This window comes from Hypanus sabinus, chromosome 12 (genome assembly GCF_030144855.1).
Source record: "Hypanus sabinus isolate sHypSab1 chromosome 12, sHypSab1.hap1, whole genome shotgun sequence".
NCBI lineage: Eukaryota > Metazoa > Chordata > Chondrichthyes > Myliobatiformes > Dasyatidae > Hypanus > Hypanus sabinus.
The window spans coordinates 87594259-87616951 of NC_082717.1; the positions used below are offsets into that span (position 1 = coordinate 87594259).

The 22693-nt window shown below is 39.8% G+C and overlaps 1 protein-coding gene across 1 annotated transcript in view; it reads right to left on the reverse strand.

Moving 5' to 3' along the window:
• Positions 1–22693, reverse strand: part of apmap (adipocyte plasma membrane associated protein) — a 34684-nt gene that overhangs the window by 3880 nt on the left and 8111 nt on the right. The window contains exons 2-7 of the mRNA XM_059986382.1: positions 19146–19262; positions 18567–18682; positions 12696–12788; positions 12318–12434; positions 10137–10311; positions 679–813 (exon numbers count right to left, since the gene is read on the reverse strand). Of these exons, the coding sequence (XP_059842365.1) occupies positions 679–813; positions 10137–10311; positions 12318–12434; positions 12696–12788; positions 18567–18682; positions 19146–19262 (753 nt within the window). The remainder of the gene's footprint in view (positions 1–678; positions 814–10136; positions 10312–12317; positions 12435–12695; positions 12789–18566; positions 18683–19145; positions 19263–22693) is intronic.

A 22693-nucleotide genomic window follows, 5' to 3' on the forward strand; every position in this document is an offset into this window, starting at 1 on the left:
TTCTGTGCCAGTTCTCTGGAACCCTCAGTTCCTTGATGTTTCAAACGTAAGTGCTAGTAGCTGACTATCACATCCCTCTCCGTCATTATTAGTGTCTAATGAGGTGCCATCTCAAGAGAGCAGTGCCCAGAGATCTCCACCATCTGAGCCATGCCATCTTCTTACAGCTACCATCAAGCAAGAATTATAGAAGCCTGAGATTTCACACCATCAACTGCTTTTCTTAAATCATGGAGTTCTTGAAACTAAATCCTACTTCAGTATTGCAACCCTCTGACTACTTTGAACTACAATGGATGTTGTTTTTATTTGTTCTATTTGTTTCTTTTCTTGCAATTTATGTGTAATTGTGGTGGCACAGTAGCATGGCAGTTGGCGCATTTACTCTACGATACCAGCGATCACCAATTGGGGTATGATTCCTGACACCGTAGGGAGTTTGTACGTTCTTCCCATGACTATGTGGGTTAACTGAAAGAAAATTTCAGTTAGTCCTGACGAAGGGTCTCGGCCCGAAACGTCAACAGTGCTTCTTCCTATAGATGCTGCCTGGCCTGCTGCGTTCCACCAGCATTTTGTGTGTGTTGTGAAGTATATAATGTTCAATGCCATGAACCTTTGATGTCATTGTACCCTAATCCAGTGATCTTGTTCACATACATGATCATTTTTTCCCACCTTCTAATTCTGGCCATGGTGGTCTCAGAAACCAGAACATAATCCTCAGCAGGGGAGAGCTGTACTCCATTTGCAAACCTCAGGTCATCCATTAGAACCTCCACTTGCTCAGTTACTGTGTCATATTCCATCAATCTGCAAACAGAACAAGTGTCACCAATAAGAACAGTTTAACAATTTGAAATACTGTAAACGGCTAAATCTACATTACTTTTCACATAAGGCTATTTGTTCTGCTTGCATCACAGACAAAATTGGGATGACTAAATTGTGCACTTGACCAATTTTGAGTTAGAAAGACAGTTTTACAACTCATTACACCCATCACACTCACTTTTTCAAAGCCCATTAGCAAGTTTCTGTGGCCTACAATGCCTATTCAATTCAGTGCTTGTCCAACCATTTCTTAAGTGCTGTGAGAACACACCTCCACATCTTCTCAGGCAGTGCATTCCATATTCCAACACCCTCTTGAAAAATCCCTCCATGGGACCCTTCTAAACCTCTTGCTCCTCACTTAATATTTCTAACCAATTATTATCTATACTTGGTAAATTTTGTATAAGTTTTAAAGATATCATTAAACTGGAAAGAATACAGAAAATATTTACCGGGATGCAATCAGGTGTTAAGGGCCTATTTTATAGGGAGGGGTTGTACTGGCTAGGACATGATGTGAATACATAGGGTGAACACATACTTTTCTCCCCTAGGGAAGAATATACAGATTCAAGGATATAGTCAAAGAATTGAAAGGGACTAAAGGAGCAACATCGTTTTTCAGATTGTGGTGAGTATATGGAATAAGCTGCCAGAGGAAGTGGTTGCAGCACAAACAATAACATCTTTTCTTTGGCAGTTTAACGGGGAACGACTGTGCAAGCGCGTGTAAGTCAGACCGTGAGGCAGTGGGAATATTTAAAATAGAGCAGTTTGACGGAGCAGGCGACATTGTAGCGGGCAACGGAGTAGAGAGAGACAGAGTAGGAAGGCTTTGTCTCCAGAGGCTTCAGCGAGCAGAGGCTGAGGACAAGCTTCACTCCAAGTGAAGTAAGGCCAGGTAAGTCCCTTTAAAAGGAAAACGTTTCAAAAGTTGAGGCAACGTATTGAGTAGGTCATGACAGCTGAGATCAGCCCCGTGGTTTGCTCATCCTGCAGCATGTGGGAAATCAGGGATACTTCCAGTGTCCCTGACAACTATGAGTGCAGGAAATATGTCCAGCTGCAGCTTCTGGCAGACCGCATTGAGTGTCTGGAGCTGCAACTGGATTCATACTGGAGCATCCGCAATGCTGAGAAAGTCATGAATAGCACGTTCAGTGAGTTGGCCACACTGCAGGTAAAGGCTACACAGGCAGAAAGGAATGGGTGGCCACTAGATAGTGTAGCAGTAGGCAGGTAGTGCAGGAGTCCCCTGAGGTCATCTTCCTCCTAAACAGATATACTGTTTTGGATACTGTTGGGGGAGATATCTCATCAGGGGAAGGCAGCAGCAGCTGAGTTCATGGCGCCATGGGTGGCTCTGTGGCACAGGAGGGAAGGAAAAGGAGTGGGAGAGCTATAGTGATAGGGGATTCGATTGTAAGGGGAATAGATAGGCATTTCTGCGGCCGCAAACGAGACTCCAGGTGGGTATGGTGCCTCCCTGGTGCAAGGATCAAGGATGTCTCTGAGCAGCTGCAGGACATTCTGGAGTGGGAGGGTGAACAGCCAGTGGTTGTGGTGCACATAGGTACCAACGATACAGGTAAAAAAAAAAACAGGATGAGGTCCTACAAGGTGAATTTAGGGAGTTAGGAGATAAACTAAAAAGTAGGACCACAAAGGTCTCTGGATTACTACCAGTGCCATGTGCTGGTCAGAGTAGAAATAGGAGGATGTTTCAGATGAATGCCTGGCTTGAAAAATGGTGCAAGGGGGAGGGATTCAAATTTCTGGGGCATTGGAACCAGTTCTGGGGGAGGTGGGACCAGTACAAACAGGACGGTCTGCACCTGGGCTGCACTGGAACCAGTGTCCTAGGGGGAGCTTTTGCTACTGCTGTTCAGGAGGACTTAAACTAATGTGGCAGGGGGATGGGAACAAGTGCAGAGTGGTGTAAAATGAGGGTAGAAGCAAAAAGTAGTAAGGTGAAAAGGAGGCTATTTGGGTGGAACTGAGGAATGGGAAAGGTGTAGTAACACTGATAGGAGTGTATTATAGGCCACCTAATGGGGAGCGTGAGTTGGAAGAGCAAATGCGTAAGGAGATAGCAGATATTTGTAGTAAACACAAGGTGGTGATTGTGGGAGATTTTAATTTTCCACACGTAGACTGGGAAACTCATTCTGTAAAAGGGCTGGATGGTTTAGAGTTTGTGAAATGTGTGCAGGATAGTTTTTTGCAACAATACATAGAAGTACCGACTAGAGATGGGGCAGTGTTGGATCTCCTGTTAGGGAATGTGATAGGTCAGCTGACAGATGTATGTGTTGGGGAGCACTTCGGGTCCAGTGATCACAATAGCATTAGCTTCAATATAATTATGGAGAAGGACAGGACAGGACCTAGAGTTGAGATTTTTGATTGGAGAAAGGCTAACTTTGAGGAGATGCAAAGGGATTTAGAGAGAGTGGATTGGGTCAAGTTGTTTTATGGGAAGGATGTAATAGAGAAATGGAGGTCATTTAAGGGTGAAATTATGAGGGTACAGAATCTTTATGTTCCTGTTAGGTTGAAAGAAGAGGTTAAAGGTTTGAAAGCACCATGGTTTTAAAGGGATATTAGAAATTTGGTTCAGAAAAAGAGGGATGTCTACAATAGATATAGGCAGCATGGAGTAAAGGAATTGCTCGAGGAATATAAAGAATGTAAAAGGAATCTTAAGAAAGAGATTAGAAAAGCTAAAAGAAGATACGAGGTTGGTTTGGCAAATAAGGTGAAAGTAAATCCGAAAGGTTTCTACAGTTATATTAAAAGCAAGAGGATAGTGAGGGATAAAATTGGCCCCTTAGAGAATCAGAGTGGTCAGCTATGTGTGGAGCCGAGGGAGATGGGAGAGATTTTGAACGATTTCTTCTCTTCGGTATTCACTAAGGAGAAGGATATTGAATTGTGTAAGGTGTGGGAAACAAGTAAGGAAGTTATGGAACCTATGACAATTAAAGAGGTGCAAGTACTGGCGCTTTTAAGAAATTTAAAAGTGGATAAATCTCCGGGTCCTGACAGGATATTCCCCAGGACCTTGAGGGAAGTTTGTGTAGAGATAGCAGGAGCTCTGACGGAGATCTTTAAGATGTCATTAGAAACGGGGATTGTGCTGGACGATTGGCGTATTGCTCATGTGGTTCCATTGTTTAAAAAGGGTTCTAGAAGTAAGCCTAGCAATTATAGACCTGTCAGTTTGACATCAATGGTGGGTAAATTAATGGAAAGTATTCTTAGAGATAGTATTAATAATTATATGAATAGACAGGATCTGATTAGGAGGAGCCAGCATGGAGTTGTGCGTGGAAGGTCATGTTTGACAAACCTTATTGAATTTTCTGAAGAAGTTACGAGGAATGTTGATGAGGGTAAGGCAGTGGATGTAGTCTATATGGACTTCAGCAAAGCCTTTGACAAAGTTCCACATGGAAGGTTAGTTAAGAAGGTTCAGTCGTTAGGTATTAATGCTGGAGTAATAAAATGGATTCAACAGTGGCTAGATGGGAGATCCCAGAGAGTAGTGGTGGATAATTGTTTATCGGGATGGAGGCCGGTGACTAGCGGGGTGCCTCAGGGATCTGTTTTGGGCCCAATGTTGTTTGTAATATACATAAATGAACTGGATGATGGGGTGGTAAATTGGATTAGTAAGTATGCCGATGATACTAAGGTAGGTGGTGTTGTGGATAATGAGGTGGGTTTTCAAAGCTTGCAGGGAGATTTATGCCGGTTAGAAAAATGGGCTGAATGTTGGCAGATGGAGTTTAATGCTGAGAAGTGTGAGGTTCTACATTTTGGCACGAATAATCCAAATAGAACATACAGGGTAAATAGTAGGGCATTGAGGAATGCAAAGGAACAGAGAGATCTAGGAATAACAGTGCATAGTTCCCTGAAGGCGGAGTCTCATGTAGATAGGGTGGTGAAGAAGGCTTTTGGAACGCTGGCCTTTATAAATCAAAGCATTGAGTACAGAAGTTGGAATGTAATGTTAAAATTGTACAAGGCATTGGTAAGGCCAAATTTAGAATATTGTGTGCAGTTCTGGTCTTCGAATTATAGGAAAGATATCAATAAATTAGAGAGAGTGCAGAGACGATTTACTAGGATGTTACCTGGGTTTCAGCACTTAAGTTACAGAGAAAGGTTGAACAAGTTAGGTCTCTATTCATTGGAGCATAGAAGGTTGAGGGGGGATTTGATCGAGGTATTTAAAATTTTGAGAGGGATAGATATAGTTGATGTGAATAGGCTGTTTCCATTGAGAGGAGGGGAGATTCAAACGAGAGGACATGATTTGAGAGTTAGGGGGCAGAAGTTTAAGGGAAACACGAGGGGGTATTTCTTTACTCAGAGAGTGATAGCTGTGTGGAATGAGCTTCCTGTAGAAGTAGTAGAGGCCAGTTCAGTTGTGACATTTAAGGTAAAATTGGATAGGTATATGGACAGGAAAGGAGTGGAGGGTTATGGGCTGAGTGCAGGTAGGTGGGACTAGGTGAGATTAAGAGTTCGGCACGGACTAGGAGGGCAGAGATGGCCTTTTTCCGTGCTGTGATTGTTATGTGGTTATATGGTTAAGTGGCAGGCAAGCAGGCAAATCCAGGGCAAAAATCAAAAAGGCCCACTTTTCAACATAATTGTATAAGGGCTAAGAGTGTTGTAAAAACAAGCCTGAAGGCTTTGTGTGTCAATGCGAGGAGCATTCATAACAAGGTGGATGAATTGAATGTGCAGATAGTTATTAATGAATATGATATAGTTGGAATCACAGAGACATGGCTCCAGGGTGACCAAGGATGGGAGCTCAACATCCAGGGATATTCAATATTCAGGAGGGATAGACAGGAAAGTAAAGGAGGTGGGGTAGCGTTGCTGGTTAGAGAGGAGATTAACGCAATAGAAAGGAAGGGCATTAGCCTGGAGGATGTGGAATCGATATGGGTTGAGCTGCATAACACTAAGGGGCAGAAAATGCTGGTGGAAGTTATGTACAGGCTACCTAACAGTAGTAGCGAGGTTGGGGATGGCATTAAACAGGAAATTAGAAATGCATGCAATAAAGGAACAGCAGTTATAATGGGTGACTTCAATCTCCATATAGATTGGGTGAACCAAATTGCTAAGGGTGCTGAGGAAGAGGATTTCTTGAAATGTATGCGGGATGGTTTTCTGAACCAGCATGTCGAGGAACCAACTAGAGAGCAGGCCATTCTAGACTGGGTATTGAGCAATGAGGAAGGGTTAGTTAGCAATCTTGTCGCACAAGGCCCCTTGGGTAAGAGTGACCATAATATGGTGGAATTCTTCATTAAGATGGAGAGTGACATAGTTAATTCAGAAACAAAGGTTCTGAACTTAAAGAAGGGTAACTTTGAAGGTATGAGACGTGAATTAGCTAAGATAGACTGGCAAATTATACTTAAAGGATTGACGGTGGATATGCAATGGCAAGCATTTAAAGATCGCATGGATGAACTACAAAAATTGTTCATCCCAGTTTGGCAAAAGAATAAACCAGGGAAGGTAGTGCACCCATGGCTGACAAGGGAAATGAGGTATTGTACCAAATCCAAAGAAGAAACATACAAATTAGCCAGAAAAAGCGGCACACCTGAGGACTGGGAGAAATTCAGAGTCCAGCAGAGGAGGACAAAGGGCTTAATTAGGAAAGGGAAAAAAGATAATGAGAGAAAGCTGGGAGGGAATGTAAAAACTGACTGTAAAAGCTTTATAGATATGTGAAAAGAAAATGATTGATTAAGACAAATGTAGGTCCCTTACAGTTAGAAACAGGTGAATTGATCATGGGGAACAAGGACATGGCAGACCAACTGAATAACTCTACTTCGGTTCTGCCTTCACTAAGGACATAAATAATCTTCCAGAAATAGTAGGGGACCGAAGGTCTAGTGAGATGGAGGAACTGAGGGAAATACATGTTAGTAGGGAAGTGGTGTTAGGTAAATTGAAGGGATTAAAGGCAGATAAATCCCCAGGGCCAGATAGTCTGCGTCCCAGAGTGCTTAAGGAAGTAGCCCAAGAAATAGTGCATGCATTAGTGATAATTTTTCAAAACTCTTTAGATTCTGGATTATTTCCTGAGGATTTCAGGGTGGCTAACATAATCCTACTTTTTAAAAAAGGAGGGATAGAGAAACCGGGGAATTATATTCTGACATCGGTGGTGGGGAAAATGCTAGAGTCGGTTATCAAAGATGTGATAACAGCACATTTGGAAAGCAGTGAAATCATCGGACAAAGTCAGCATGGATTTGTGAAAGGAAAATCATGTCTGATGAATCTTATGGAATTTTTTGAGGATGTAACTAGTAGAGTGGATAGGAGAGAACCAGTGGATGTGGTATATTTGGATTTTCAAAAGGCTTTTGACAAGGTCTCACACAGGAGATTAGTGTGCAAACCAAGCACACGGTATTGGGGGATATGGTATTGATGTGGATAGAGAATTGGTTGGCAGACAGGAAGCAAAGAGTGGGAGTAAACGGGACCTTTTCAGAATGGCAGGTAGTGACTAGTGGGGTACCGCAAGGCTCAGTGCTGGGACCCCAGTTGTTTACAATATATATTAATGATTTAGATGAGGGAATCAAATGCAGCATCTCCAAGTTTGCGGATGACACGAGGCTGGGTGGCAGTGTTAGCTGTGAGGAGGATGCTAAGAGGATGCAGGGTGACTTGGATAGGTTAGGTGAGTGGGCAAATTCATGGCAGTTACAATTTAATGTGGATAAATGTGAGGTTATCCAGTTTGGTGGCAAGAACAGGAAAACAGATTATTATCTGAATGGTGGCCGATTAGGAAAAGGGGAGGTGCAAAGAGACCTGGGTGTCATTGTACACCAGTCATTGAAAGTCAGCATGCAGGTACGGCAGGCGGTGAAAAAGGCAAATGGTATATTGGCATTCATAGCAAGAGGAATCGAGTACAGGAGCAGGGAAGTTCTACTACAGCTGTACAAGGCCTTGGTGAGACCGCACCTGGAGTATTGTGCACAGTTTTGGTTCCCTAATCTGAGGAAAGACATTCTTGCCATAGAGGGAGTACAAAGAAGGTTCACCAGATTGATTCCTGGGATGGCAGGACTTTCATATGAAGAAAGACTGGATCGACTAGGCTTATACTCACTGGAATTTAGAAGATTGAGGGGGGATCTTATTGAAACATATAAAATTCTAAAGGGATTGGACAGACTAGATGTAGGAAGATTGTTCCCAGTGTTGGAGAAGTCCAGAACAAGGGGTCACAGTTTAAGGATAAAAGGGGAAGCCTTTTAGGACCAAGATGAGGAAAAACTTCTTCACACAGAGAGTGGTGAATCTGTGGAATTCTCTGCCACAGGAAACAATTGAGGCTAGTTCATTGGCTATATTTAAGAGGGAGTTAGATATGGCCCTTGTGGCTAAAGGGATCGGGGGTATGGAAAGAAAGCAGGTACAGGGTTCTGAATTGGATCAGCCATGATCATACTGAATGGCGTTGCAGGCTCGAAGGGCTGAATGGCCTACTCCTGCACCTATTTTCATATGTTTCTATTTAAAAGACAGTTCTTTAAGTATATGGGTGTGAGGGGTTTAGGAGGAATACAAGGTAAACACAGGCAATGGGACTAGCTTGGTGGGCACCCATGGTCAGTATGGACGAGTTAGGCCTAAGAATCTGTTTCCATGCAGTGTTATTCCAATTCCACCCCTACCAGGGTGCCCCTTCAGAAACTTCTAGTCTACAGAAAACAAACAGCCTATCCCACCCATCTATGTCAAGAAACATGCAGGTGATTCTCCTTTACATATTCTCCATTGCTATTGTGTCGTTAGTTTGATGACTGAAGCTGCGTGCAATATTTCAGCTAAGGCTCATTCAATATTTTATGTAGTTGCAAATTCAATGTTTTATAAAGTTGCACCAAGATACCCTGTTTTTACATTCTACACCTTGGCTAATGAAGGCAACTCTCTATGCCTTCTTCACCACCCTGTCTATCTCACTGCCACCTGCAGGGACCTCTGGACTTGTATATTAAAGTCACTTTGCTGCTCAGTACTCCCCAGGGACCTACCCCCAAAATGTATCACCTCATGATTAACAAAACTAAATTTCACATGACACTAGCTGACTAATATTATATCTCAACACTACTCTCTTCACTATCAACAATTCATGTAATCAGAAACATAAACATATCTCATATATTCACATCCAATTTGTTACCTGGATTACTTTCTGCCTTCTGTTACCAAGCCAATTTAGGACCCAACACCATTACTCTTTGAATCCCATGGGTTCCAATATTTTGGACCTACCTCCTACATGGGGCCTTGTCAAAAGGCTGTACTGAAGTCTATGTAAGCAACATCAACCCCACTTCCCTTCAAAAGTTACCACTTCAAACAAAAAGTACCAGTTAGAAAGAATCTTGTGCCAACTATCCTGACCATTTGGCGTCTTTCTGTGTAGGTTAATTCTAATAAATTTGCTAATAATTCTAATAAATAATAACATCAAAGTACATTTTCCATTGGTTTCTTGGTGTAATACCAAGAGCTAAAAAAGAAAGACAGAATCAGAAAATATAGTTACAAGAACAGAACCAGAAATGAATGAGGCTGCAAAAGCAGAGGGTATGAGACAGGGAAGTTAAATGGGAAAATGCAGTTGGTGGAGTACTCCAGCTGAATGCTGCTTTCCTAGTTTCTGGTCTACACATACAATAACCAAAGGTAGGGGATGAAACTAAACATAGTAGAGCTCAAAGCAGAGGTTTTTGACAGTATTTGCAAGTGCACCAACCTGCAACACTTGCAGGCAAAGTGTCTGAAAGAAAAGGAAGCACATATAGATTAAAAGTGATGGACTCAAAACTGCCTATGTCAGCTGATAAATACAATGTCGAATGTGATAATGAATTATACTGAAAGGTTGCAAGTTTCAAACACTGGCCCATGGAATACAAATCTCTGTGCTGATGAAGATTGGGAGGTGGGGGAAAGGAGAAAGATTAGGTCCAAATTCTGGCTATTCATCTTCCCACTAACGAAAGATCACCTGGGGATCAGATTATAGTTCATTCAATTTATTGGTGATTACTGTAACTATGCAAAGAGCTTACATCTAATGCTTGCTGGTTTATGCACACCACTGGATGCTTCATCCAGGAGAGAGAACTAAAAAGAAAACAGGTGCTGAAATCAACTAGCTATGAAAATAATTCCAAATTAGCCACAAAACTTTCATACAAACTTTAAGTACTCACCGCCCATCAGCTGTACCCTCCATCACCAGATATCTGTTGTCTCTCCTCTGCCATTTGGTGCTAGAATCTGTAAAGTAGATCTTTCTACCATCTTGAGTGATGCTGAGGTCATTTACAAATGTCATCCTTTTACCTTGTATAACTTTCTGGGCAGAGACCAACATCTTCACTTCACCTGCAAATTGTTTTATACAATACCCAAAATGAGGAGTTTCGTGTACAACAAATAACTTTGGCCATGTGTTTTCACTTGTAACGCACAGCTGGCAGAATGTACCTATCATTTGTCTTCTGAAAGTACATTGCCTTTCAGTTGACAAGCACTGCAACCTTTTATTTTGATTCAGCACCATCTGGTGGCAGGATCAAGATTCAAACTTGAATTGCAGGCCCATAGCAGAAAATCAAATCCAAAATCAAAGTAAATTTATTATCAAAGTACATATATATGTCACCATATACATTCTAACTTGAGATTAATTTTCTTGCAGGAATTTACAGGAAAATAAAGAAATGCATTATAATTTATGAAAAGAAACAGATCAGTACACCAAGCAACTAAATTATAGGTCCTTTAAAGTTCTTCCATGCCCAACCCCACAAGACTTTAATGTTTTGAACTATATCATCATTCATTTGGTATCCCAGATCTAAAATTAACTCAGTTCCAATGTTCTACTGATAGGAAGCCTGGCCAGCAAGACTGGAATTCATCGTTTACATTTATAAACACTTTCTAGAATTTTCAACTTACTCTCATTTCTGCCCTGCACCTATACCAGATTGTGCACTGTTCAGATAGGAATACAAGGGGAACTAAAGAGAAATTCAAAAGGACCCTCCTGTGATACAACCACCCTTTCAGAGGAAATGGTGACAATCTGTGCATATTCCTTCATTCCATCCTCATTTGAGAGATTTCTATTGGACAAGTGTATAAAGATAACTCATTAGTTATTGACTCCACATTGAAAGGTTAAAGCAAGCAATTCAAACTATCATTTTATTTTCATTGTTGGCTTAACAGCTTCCCTCATCCTATTTATAGAGGGGTACAATGGCTTATTTTCTTCACCTCTCCAAAATCAATGATGAACATCTCTCATCTTTGCTCCCCAGATGAAAAAGAGAAACTGAGGAAGCCTAGGCTGGTGAGTCTACTCTGCAGACATAAGAGAGCATGGAAACAGACCCCTTCAGCCCAGTTCATCCAGGCTGACCAATATGCTCACCAGATTAGTCCCTTATGCTTGCATTTGGCCCATATGGTTCCAAATCCTTCCTAATCATCTACTTTTCCAAGTATCTTCTGAATGTTGTACTGTACCTACCTCAATCACTCTCAGATGGCTCATTCTAGACATGCAACCCTCTGCTTGAAGATGCCCTTCAAGTTCCTTTTAAATCTTTCACCTCTCCTGTTAAACCTATGTCCCCTACTTTTAGCTCGCCTTCCCTGGGAAAGAATGTAGATTGGCTATTCCTATGCCCCTCAAACGGATTAAGTAACAAAGTTTCAGCTGTACCAGCTTCGCCTCGTAGACTAGTATCTCCAACATCAGGCAGATCTATAGGGCATTTCCTTTCACATGATGACACTGGATTTCAGAAACATATAGGATTCCAACAAATAAACAACTTCCAGGCTTCCAGCTGGGTACAGGTATCGATTATAACCAATGTTTCGATCCCTGATGAGGATGGCAGAGTCTGTCATTGAAAAATTCAAAGGTGGTCTCAGAACCTCTTGAAATATGTCACATCCCTACTTGATTCTTGTGAATCTGATCCATAAATGTTCAAAGTAAATAAGGAACATCTGAGATGGCATTGAGACAGCCTCCCAGTATAAATAGCAGAAAGAATGCACCACCTCAAACAACCCACCATTTAACTGCCTCATTTGTGAGGGAATTTCAGTCCCACATTGCCTTCAGACACCTGAGGACCCACAGAAATGGAAAGGAAACATGCCATTCTCAATCTGAAGAGAGCCACCCAAGAAAGGTGTTGGCATGCATCATGATAAAAAAAATACAAGCACCTCATCTCATTTGTTTTTCAAAGTACATAGCTAATCTCTAGAGTAATGAAAGTAAACAAGATGTATACCTGTATGTATATAATATTGTGTTGGACTTGCAATTTTATGTTCAGTTATATTGACAGTAAATAGTCTACCTGTGACTGGATTAACTTCAAATAACCCATAGTAAGCATCTGCCACAAACAGAGTGCCATTTGGACCAAGTCGGATGCCCAAAGGTCTTCCACATGTTGGTTCATGTTCCCTTGATCCTAGGTGCAAGACATAGATACCAGTAATATCAAGAATGGGTGCATGTCAATTAGAAGCCAAAGTAGCAGCAAGGGTATAGAAGAAAGAGTTTTAAAAAAAACTAATGTACCATGTGAAAAGCAAATTGTAATTATATAAATCACCTTAACGTTTAAGACTTGGAATTTGCATGTATGTTCAAACAAAGTATCTTGCTAAAGATGATGTTACCGCAAAAAGATCTAAAAATCTATCTGTATGCCATATCAAGAAAATCTTACCACAAGGTAGTTTGCCAATTCTTGCCAGGGTGTGTATTTTTCCATCACTTATTTTCAGAATCTGGCCGTCAGCTGTTCCAGTGAATATCACATCTGCAGAAATCCCACACAGAATTCAGTTCACTGAATAGTATCCTAGAAAAACAAGCTGGATCAAATTCTCAGCTTTAATTTTTCAGAAACAGAAAGCATGCATTGTATATTTTTCACATCCTTAGAAGTCCTAAAGTTATTTATAAGTAATTATGCACTTTTAAAGTGTAGAGAAAGCTTTGCTGCCCGTTCATATTCCAAAAAGTTCTCACAAGAAGCAAAGTGATCACAACTAGATAATCTTCCAAGAGTGTTTTTGGCTAGAAAACAAATTACTGTCTTAGTCAACCGAGAATAAGTGAACTTTTCAAATTTTGCCTAAAGAATTTTTGTATCAACTGGCATAGTTAGTTAGCCATAATTGGCTTAACAATTTAAGAGCCAATCGTATTACAAGAAAGACACTACCACGGATAAAAGCAGTGACTGATTGGCAGGAGGCAAAGAATGGGAGTAAAGGGAGCATTTTCTGGTTGACTGCTGTTGACTAGCAGTGTTACACAGAGGTCTGCGTTGGGACTGTTTTTTACATTATAGGTCTATGACTTGGATGATAGAATTGACGGCTTTGTTGCAAAGTTTGCAGACAATACGAAGATAGGTGGAGGAGTTGATAGTTTTGATGAAATAGAGAGGCTACAGAAGGACAGACAAATTAAGAGAACGGACAAAGAAACTGCAGATGGAATATAGTGTCTGGGAAGTCTATGGTCATGCACTTTGGTAGGAAAAATAAAGTAGTAGACTGTTTTCTAAATGGAGAGAAAATTCAAAAATCTGAGGTGCAAAGGGATTTGGGAGTCCTTGTGCAAGGTTCCCTATAGGTTAATTTGCAAGTTGAGTCAGCAGTGAGGAAGGCAAATGCAATATTAGCATTTATTTCAAAAATCTGAAATGTAAAAGCATTTTATATTAGTTATTTTTTTATAACTAGAATATAAAAGCAAGGATGTAATGTTGAGGCTTTATAAAACACTGGTGAGGCCTTACTTGGAGTATTATGAGTAGTTTTGGACCCCTCATCTTGGAAAGCATGTGCTGACACTGGAGAAGGTTCAAAGGAGGTTCACATAAATTATTCCAGGATTGAATGGCTTGTCATATGAAGTGCATTTGATGACTCTGGGCCTGTACTCAATGAAATTCACAAGAATGAGGGATGACCTCATTGAAACCTATCAAATGTTGAAAGGCCTCAAAAGAGTGGATGTTTCCTATGGTGGCAGAGCCTAGGACAAAAGGACACAGTCTCAGAATAGAGGCTGTGGAGGCCAAGTCTTTACATGTATTTAAGGCAGAGGTTGATATATTCTTAACTGGACAGGGCATGAAGGGATACTGGATGAAGGTAGGAGATTGGGGCTGAGAAGGAAAATGGATTAGCCATGATGAAATAGCGGAGCAAACTCAATGAGGTAAATGGCCTAATTCTGCTCCTATGTCTTATGGTCTTAACTCATGCATTAGACAGTTTGCAACTCCAGTGTCTGCATAAGTGTGTACACAGTCTTTGAATAGGATTCAAACCAATAAGGATGTGAGAACATCAATTAATGAGTCACAATTAAGATATGGGCTTTCTATCCTCATCTTCATCTTTAAAAATATCCTACATTTAATGTGCAAATTTGTACAAGATATGATGTATATGGTGGAAATGATTCCCAAACCCAAGGAAATAATTTTAAATGTGAAGGATGATAAGCAGATTTGGATAGAGAAGGGTAAAATAAAATAAACTGAGAAAAAAAATGCAAAGAATGTAGTGAATTCATTAAAATGTGGGTTAATGCCTTCAAGGAAATTCACATCCTTATCTAGTTCTATATTATGTACATTTAATGAAACTTACATTTTATGTACAGTTGCAAAGGAAAATAGGAGAGGTCTAAGCAGTATAATTCACATCTCAAATAAGATTATCGAGTCAGAGTACAGAAACAGGGTATCAGCCCACCACAATCATGCTATCAAATATCTATTCTAATGCCACCTACCCGCAATCTGCATACCTCTGGCACCTAGGTGATTCAAGAGCTCATCTAGATACTCAGATGAGAATGTCATGAGAATACCTACCTCCACCATCCACACAGGCAGTTTGTTTTCAATTTGAACAGCCATAGTGAAATAATCTTTCTTCGTTTCTCTCTAAACCTCTTACCCTGAACCTATACCCTGTAGTTCAGGGATGGCCAACCTATGGTGCATGCACCAAAAGTGGTGGATTGGATAATTAGAAGTGGCGCATTGCACCTCAGTGATGATAATAAAAAAGTAAGCCTACTTAAGCAAAAAGTATTAACCAAAAACCGATTTGTAGAAAAAAAATCTAACAGGAATTCAAGTATCTAGAGCTAAAAATGGGTTTTACTGAGAATAAATCTCTAAAACTTAGCAATTATATTTAGCGATTTTATTATTTCATGCACATCTTTTGGTGAATGTTATCTTCTTTCACATGAATCTGTTGTCAATTTTTAAAAAAAGTTCAATGAGTCAAACTAGGAAAGAAGGACTTTTGTTCTCCAGTCGTTCCATAATTGTTCAATACACGTTTGATACTTGTCTGATCTTGAACTCCAGACGTCTGCGCCAATGGTGCACTGCAGGTTTTTACCAGTTTACAATTGACACTCGTGCGCTAAGGAGTTGTGCTTTGTTCATCCTTTCTGAACATTTGCAGTTTTGTACTTTTTTGAAAATTAAGCCTTGTTTTCACATTCAGTTACCCATCACAGTGCAAAAGAAAAGCAGAAAGTGATAGTAAGCATGAATTCAATGAACAGTGGGAAAATGAGTACTTATTTATAGTGGGTCCGTCAGGAAAACTGTTGTGCATTATTTCTTAATAATTGTTTCTTTGATCTTAATAGACACTATAAAACACAACATCAGACTGAAATAGAAAGAAAACTGAAGCTAGAGCTTGGGTCTGAGTTACGGAAAGAATATGTGATTAAGAAAAAGGAAGAAATCAGACAAAATATATTTGTTAAAAGTCTCATTGAGGTAAGTAATGTTCATCTTGTTTTTATATTAAATCAATACATCATGTAAAAATGCTAAATATCTCTATATTAACATATTTTTACAAGAATTGAATGGGGGTACAAGAGTTGTATGGCACATCTGAACTCATGAGTGAAAACATTGACACATGGAATGTAAAAGGTTGGCCACCCCGCTGTAGTTTCTAGACATTTCCTTTGTAATGAAGTTGGCTTCCCAAAAATTTTCCTTCCCTGTAATTTACTAATCTTAACTTTTGACAAATGGATTTAGAACTTGACATTAAATCCTGTTTATAAGATACTGCTTCAGCCACCAAGTTGACCTTTGCAAACTTTATTCCAAATTTCTGTTAAGCAAGCTGTTAGAAAGATAAATCAGAGTAACACAGGCTTCAAACCTTTTCCGTTATGAACAAAATAAAAATTAATCTGATAAAAATGATGCCCTGTAATGTGCAACACCTTATATATAAGCGATCTATGTGATGAATAGTTAATACAAGTGAAATCTAATCAACATTTTAAGAATTTGCGGGTTCATTAATTGCTTATTACCCAAACTTTAAAAAATCCAAATTCGATTTAGGCATACACCAAAAGGAGAAATGTGAAAAGGAAAAGGCTATGAAGACAGAAAGGGGAGCTCTGAATTGACATTGAGCTGAATGGTGGCTTACTGTACTTCAGGATTCAAAGAAATATGATTCCCAAGGCTGAGATATGATTGTAGTTTTAATTATGTATTTGATATAGAACACAAAATAGTATAGCAAGGCCCATAGGACTATGATGTTGTGCTCACCCTCTAACCTACTCCAAGATACCCATCCATTTTCCTTTCATCCATGTGCCTTTCTAAGATTTTTTTTTAAATGTCTCTAGTCTATCTGCCTCTACCACCAACCCTGGCAGCATGTTTCATGTCCGCACCACTGTGTAAAAAACCTACCCCTGTCATTCCCCCATACTTTCCTCCAATCACCTTAAAATTATACCCTCTCGTATTAGCCATTGGTCCTGAGGAAAAAGGCACTGCTGTCCACTATCCGTGCCTCTTATAATTTTTTACACCTCTAACAAGTCCTTTGCTCCAAAGGGAAAAAACCCTAGCTTGCTCATCCTATCTTCATATATGCCCTCTTGTCCTGGCAGCATCCTGGTAAATCTACGCTGCAGCCTCTCTTAAGCTTCCACATCATTCCCATAATGAGGCCACCACAACGGAATACAGTACCTAAGTGAGGTCTGACCAGTTTTATACAGCTGCAACATTACCTTGTGGTTCTTGAACTCAATCCCCCAACTAATAAAGGCTAACAAACCATATGTTCTCAGCAGTAAATCATATTTTAATCAGCATTAGATTTTTTAAAAACTCAAGTCCTGCTCATCTAAAGGCTTATGGAATATCAAACCAGAGCCAGAGAGAAGCAAGATGGACACAGGACTTCCAACCCAAAAAAAAACATGCTGACCATCACCACTAATCCCACAACTTCCAGGTTCTACAATCTACCTGCACACCGAGGAAAATTTACAGGGACCAATAAACCTGCTAACCCAAATGTCTTTGGAATGTTGGAAGAAATCAGAGCACCAAAAGTAAACCAACTTGGTCACAGGGAGAAAACATACTTGCTAGTTTAAGAAATACACTCAAAATGCTGGAGGAACTCAACAGGTCAGGCAACATCTATGGGAAAGAGTGCAATTGACGTTTCAAGCTGAGACCCCCACAGATAAATAACTTGCAGAAATGGCCTTTTCTGATGCACATGGAAAGAAACAGCTTGTTATCTAAAGTAAAGTATTTTGAGTCAGGAAGATTGCAACTTGTCTCGGCAGATGAGGATGAGGTTGCTCAAGTTTACATGAGCCTCATTATAACTGTGCAGGCACAGATGCAAGGGTCAGTATACGAATGGGATGGTGAATTAAAATGGTAGATAGCTGGAAACTCGGGGTCAGTCCTACACATTAAATGCAACTCATTCCACATTTAGTTTCTTCAATGTAGAGGAGACCACATTGTAAACAAAGTATGCAGTACACTACATTGGAAGAAGTACTTTACCTGTAAAGACCATTTGATTTCCTGCTTGGTAGGAAAGAAAAATGAAATAAGTGATGTAATCACATGGGAAGAAGATGCCACAGGATAGAATGGTCAGTGGAGATGAAAGTGTGGACCAGAGTTGCAAAGGGAATGATCTTTTCGAGATGCTGAAGGGGAAATTGCACAACTAGTGGCAAAACCCTTGCAGAACTGTCAGAAGTTAAGAAGGATGAATCAACACTTCTGTGCACTTTATGCAGTCCTGTGTAGGTCTGTAATCTAGTGTAGTTCTCTCTGTTTTTTTTTTAAGTAGTTCAGTCTAGTTTATGTACTGTGTCATGTAACACCATGGTCCTGAAAAACATCTCATTTTTACTATGTACTGTACCAGCAGTTATGGTCGAAATGACAATAAAAGTGACTTGACTTGACTTCTTGTTCAACCCAGGAGAAAGGATGAGAGAAGAGGCCCAGAAAATAGATGAGATACAGTCAAGAATTCTGTTCCTGATGGTAGAGGGAAGCCACTGTTCAGGTCTACCACAGATACTGCCTGATCTGCTTTGTTTTTCCAGCATTTTGTTTCAAATTTCCCACCTTTGCAGTTTCCTAATAGTAATTTAGAGATTGTATTCTTGAACTTAAAAACTCAAGTATTTTTTTCTTCAAGAATCTCCTCATATATTAATATTCAAGGCTGGTCCATACCTCCAAGATGTGCGATTGATTCTGGTCCAATAAGCTGTCCCTCATACAAGCGTTCAGCTTCTCTCAGTTTAAGATTTGCTTCCAAAGGACCAATCAGCAGAGGAGGCTCCTTATAACTGAAGGTGAGAGGGGATGAAAATAAAATTTAAAAGATTGAAGTCAGATTACTTCAGGAATAAAGAGACTAAAATGGATGGAACCCTCTACAAATCTGGAAATTATAATCAAGAAATTATTAAAAAGTATGTTTGTAAATGGCTAGGAACAGCCATTTACAAGCATTTACAAACAACAGACTCATAAATTGCAGTCGTCAAACTCCCAGTGTTGTATATAATCTAAACCTGTGACATCAATTGCTGGAAACTACTTTTAAGCTTTTTTCTTGAAATTTATTCTATTACATAGTCAACAATATACTTATTTGATCTATTAGATTTTAGGAAGCATTGATTGCAGAAATTGGTAATTGTTAAGATTATAGTCTATTACTAATTGAATTTATTAAGAGTAATTTTAAGGAAAAGCAGAATTGCTGCCCACTCCAACTGCAGTTTGTCTGAGCAAGTAGATCCTTACCTGAAAGGCTGGGGATTTATTGGAGACTGCAGCAGCAATGCTGCCGACAGTAATGGAACCACGAGCGTCACAACTAGAGTTGTCAAGGTTATCCTGAAAACTTTCCCGCTATATGCACTGAAAAATAAACATTCTGTAATTTGCAATGGTCGTTATAAATTGTAGGACAGGAGAATAATTTTCATTACTTTTGTTAGCAACTTGCCAGTGTCAGAGAAGGCTTCCTTTACAACACATAAGCCACCAACATTTGGAGCATCAAAGCTGCAGAATGAAGTCAATTGGTACAAAAATACACAAGATGCTCTGCAGATGGCAACGATAGTCCAAACATTTTAAATGGAAAACAAAACATAGTGTGCTCACAATCTTATGAGCAAGCCTACATTGGGATGTACATACGTTTCAACCTGGCCTTATAAAACATGAATTCAACTGGATCATTGACTTAATCAATCAAATGACTAAAGTTTTGAACAAGGTAACCCCACTAGGGACTGAGGCAACAGAGGGCAAAATCCACAATTGCAAAGACATTTGGTAGTAATTGTATTTATGCTGGACTTGGAAAAGAACAATGTACATCAAGTGCTGGAGACCCTCTGCCATAACATTCATGTGACTTTTCCCAACCCCACCATCTCCAAAAATTTTAATCTAGATGAAACTAAAATGTATAGGTTTCCCTTAATGCTGCCATATTTGATAAGGATTCGCTATACAAATCTAAACAGATCTACTAATATAGACAGGCACTAATGTGTTTTTGTTAAAAATATAAATAAATAAATAAATATTAAATACTATTATATCATTCCCTTCCCCCTCTTACAATCTTACGGGATCAAAGATAACTTGATTCCACGCTGTTAAGGGTTACGAAATGACTGAGATTAATGTAGGAAGTGCAGATTATCACACAGATGGAGCAAGAAATGGCCCAGTATGTTCAGGCATGTGGGTAATTATGAGGTGGTACACGCCATCTACAGAATAGTGTTTCTGCATGCTTCCAATACGTGGACACTTGACTCTCGATAGCATTTTGAATTTCTCTGATTAATCATGAGCCAGGGATTCCTGACAATTAGTGAGGCAGCTGCACATTTTCCCCTAGCTAGCTTTGAATACATCATTGATTCCATCTCTCTGACTAATTTCATCTTGTGACACAGCTTTAACTATCACTTCCAGCACACCAGCTCCAAGTCTTATTTGCAGCTTTTCTGGTGGTGAATCTGTTCATTTTGCAAATGACTAACCAACGGACAAATAGAACATTGGCCAAATGCAGGGCAAGCATGTATTAAAAAAGTGGCAAATACAATTTCTAAACATTGCTGCTGTATTTAACTTTTGTAAGCCTGTAGATGTGGAGATTGAAAATTAATCTTAAATTATTAAATAAGTATCATTTTAATAATACGTCATTATAAAATGATAGTGACAAAAATTGAAACTGCAATATATGCACATTAAGCTGTATTCACTGCTCAGGCAAGATCAAAAGCTGATTCATTGAATCTCCAGTTACTTGCTGTTTTATTTCTATCTGATTCCAATTTGCCCATCCCTGATGTTTCTCACTGTTGCAATAAAGTTTGGCTATGAAAGCCAAACATCTCTACTTCCAACTAAGCCTGTTGTGGGTTCACAGGCACAACATCAAAAGCCAATGTCCAAATTCCCTTCTCCATCTCCACCCCCCTCCAACAACGGAATTCTAACCAGCACCTGATATTTTGAACTTGGCCAACTACCTTACATTTTGCATTGACACATTATTTCATTTCTCGTGATATTTCCTGCTTTCTCTCCTATCAGACCTACTTTTGTTATTCTGGCCCCAGTTTCCTCTAGCATTATGTAAGCTCAAAACCTCCACCTACAACATTTTTCAGTTTGGACAAAAGAAGGTCACAATCTGAAACATGAACATTTTCTCTCATCCTCTGTATAGTTTTTGAGTTTCTATAATAAAATGGCAAATAGTCAAACAGCCACAAGTCAAAAGAATATAACGCAGACTGCTGGCAATTTCTTCCACTTGGTAGACTAATGGACTGGATATTGTTTCGCTCTGAATGTAGCTTGGAGAGGATGGACAAGGAAGCTGTTTAGTTTGTACCTTGCTCATTCTGCTCTTTGCCTCAGCCCACACTGTGGAGACTCAACATGGTCAGTGTCCTCATAGAGGCAATTGAAGCAGTCAATGAGAATGTTTCTTATCCACCCCACCCCCATGAAGAGTTTAGTAATGTTCTTAAAGCACTTCTTGTGATTCCTGGAAAACTTCTTGCCATTAGAGCTTGGAGTGCTCGTTTTATATCATACATACAGACCAAACCCACCCATCGAGATGATTAAATGTGATCAGAGTTTGCTGGTAATAGTTTGTTTATGCTGCTCAAGACTGAGGATTTTATCAAGACAGTGTCAATGACATTTCAATGCTTCAAGTTCAAAGTAAAATTTATTATCAGCATACATACATGTCACCACATAAAACCCTGAGATTCTTTTCCTGTGGCATACTTAGCAAATCTATAGAGTAGTAATTGTAAACAGGATCAAAGAATAACAAACTATGCAAATACAAATATAAATTAACAGCAATAAATAACGAGCATGAAATAACACGATAGAGTCTTTAAAGCGAGACCATCGGTTGTGGGAACTCCATAAAGTGCAGTTATTCGCTATGTTCAAGAGCCTGATGGTTGGGGGGTAGTAACTGTTCTTGAACCTGGTGGTGTGAGTCCTGAGGCACCTGTACCTTCTACCTGATGGCAGCAGCAAGAAAAGAGCATGGCCTGGGTGGTGAAAATGGATGCTGTTTTTCCACAGTAGATGTGCTCAACAGTTGGGAAGGTTTTACCTGTGATGTACTGGGCTGAATCCACTACCTTTTATAGGATTTTCCACTCCAAGGCATTGGTGTTTCCATACCAGGCATTAATGCAGCCAGTCAGCAAACTTTCCACCACATATCTATATAAGTTTGACAAGCTTTTTGATGACTCGCTGAATCTCCACAGGCTCCTGAGGAAGTCGAAGCGCTGTTATGCTTTCTTTGTAATTATATTGATATGATGGGTCCAGGATATCTGATACAGTGACACCCAGGAATTTAAACTTACTGACCCTCCCCTCCTCTGATCCTCCAATGATTGCTGACTCATGGACCTCTGGTTTCTCTCTCCTGAAGTCTACAATCAGTTCATTTGTCTTACTGACATTGCCTGAGAGGTTGTCATTATACCACTCAGCCAAATTTTCAATCTCCCTCCTGTTTGCTAATTCATCACCGACTTATACTGCCCACAACAGTGGTATCATCAGCAAAAAAAGATGTTTTAATGTGATTGAACAATTGCTTAAAACTGATGGAAACAATGCCGATTGTGGCTGTACTTTCTCATCGGACTCCTTGAAGGAAACGTGGCTGCCAGTCCAAACTACAAGTGTGTACAGTTGCTAGTAAATAAAATTGACAATATCAGAGCTAGGGTGCTGTATCAGAGGGTTGTTAGGGAGTGTGCGACGTC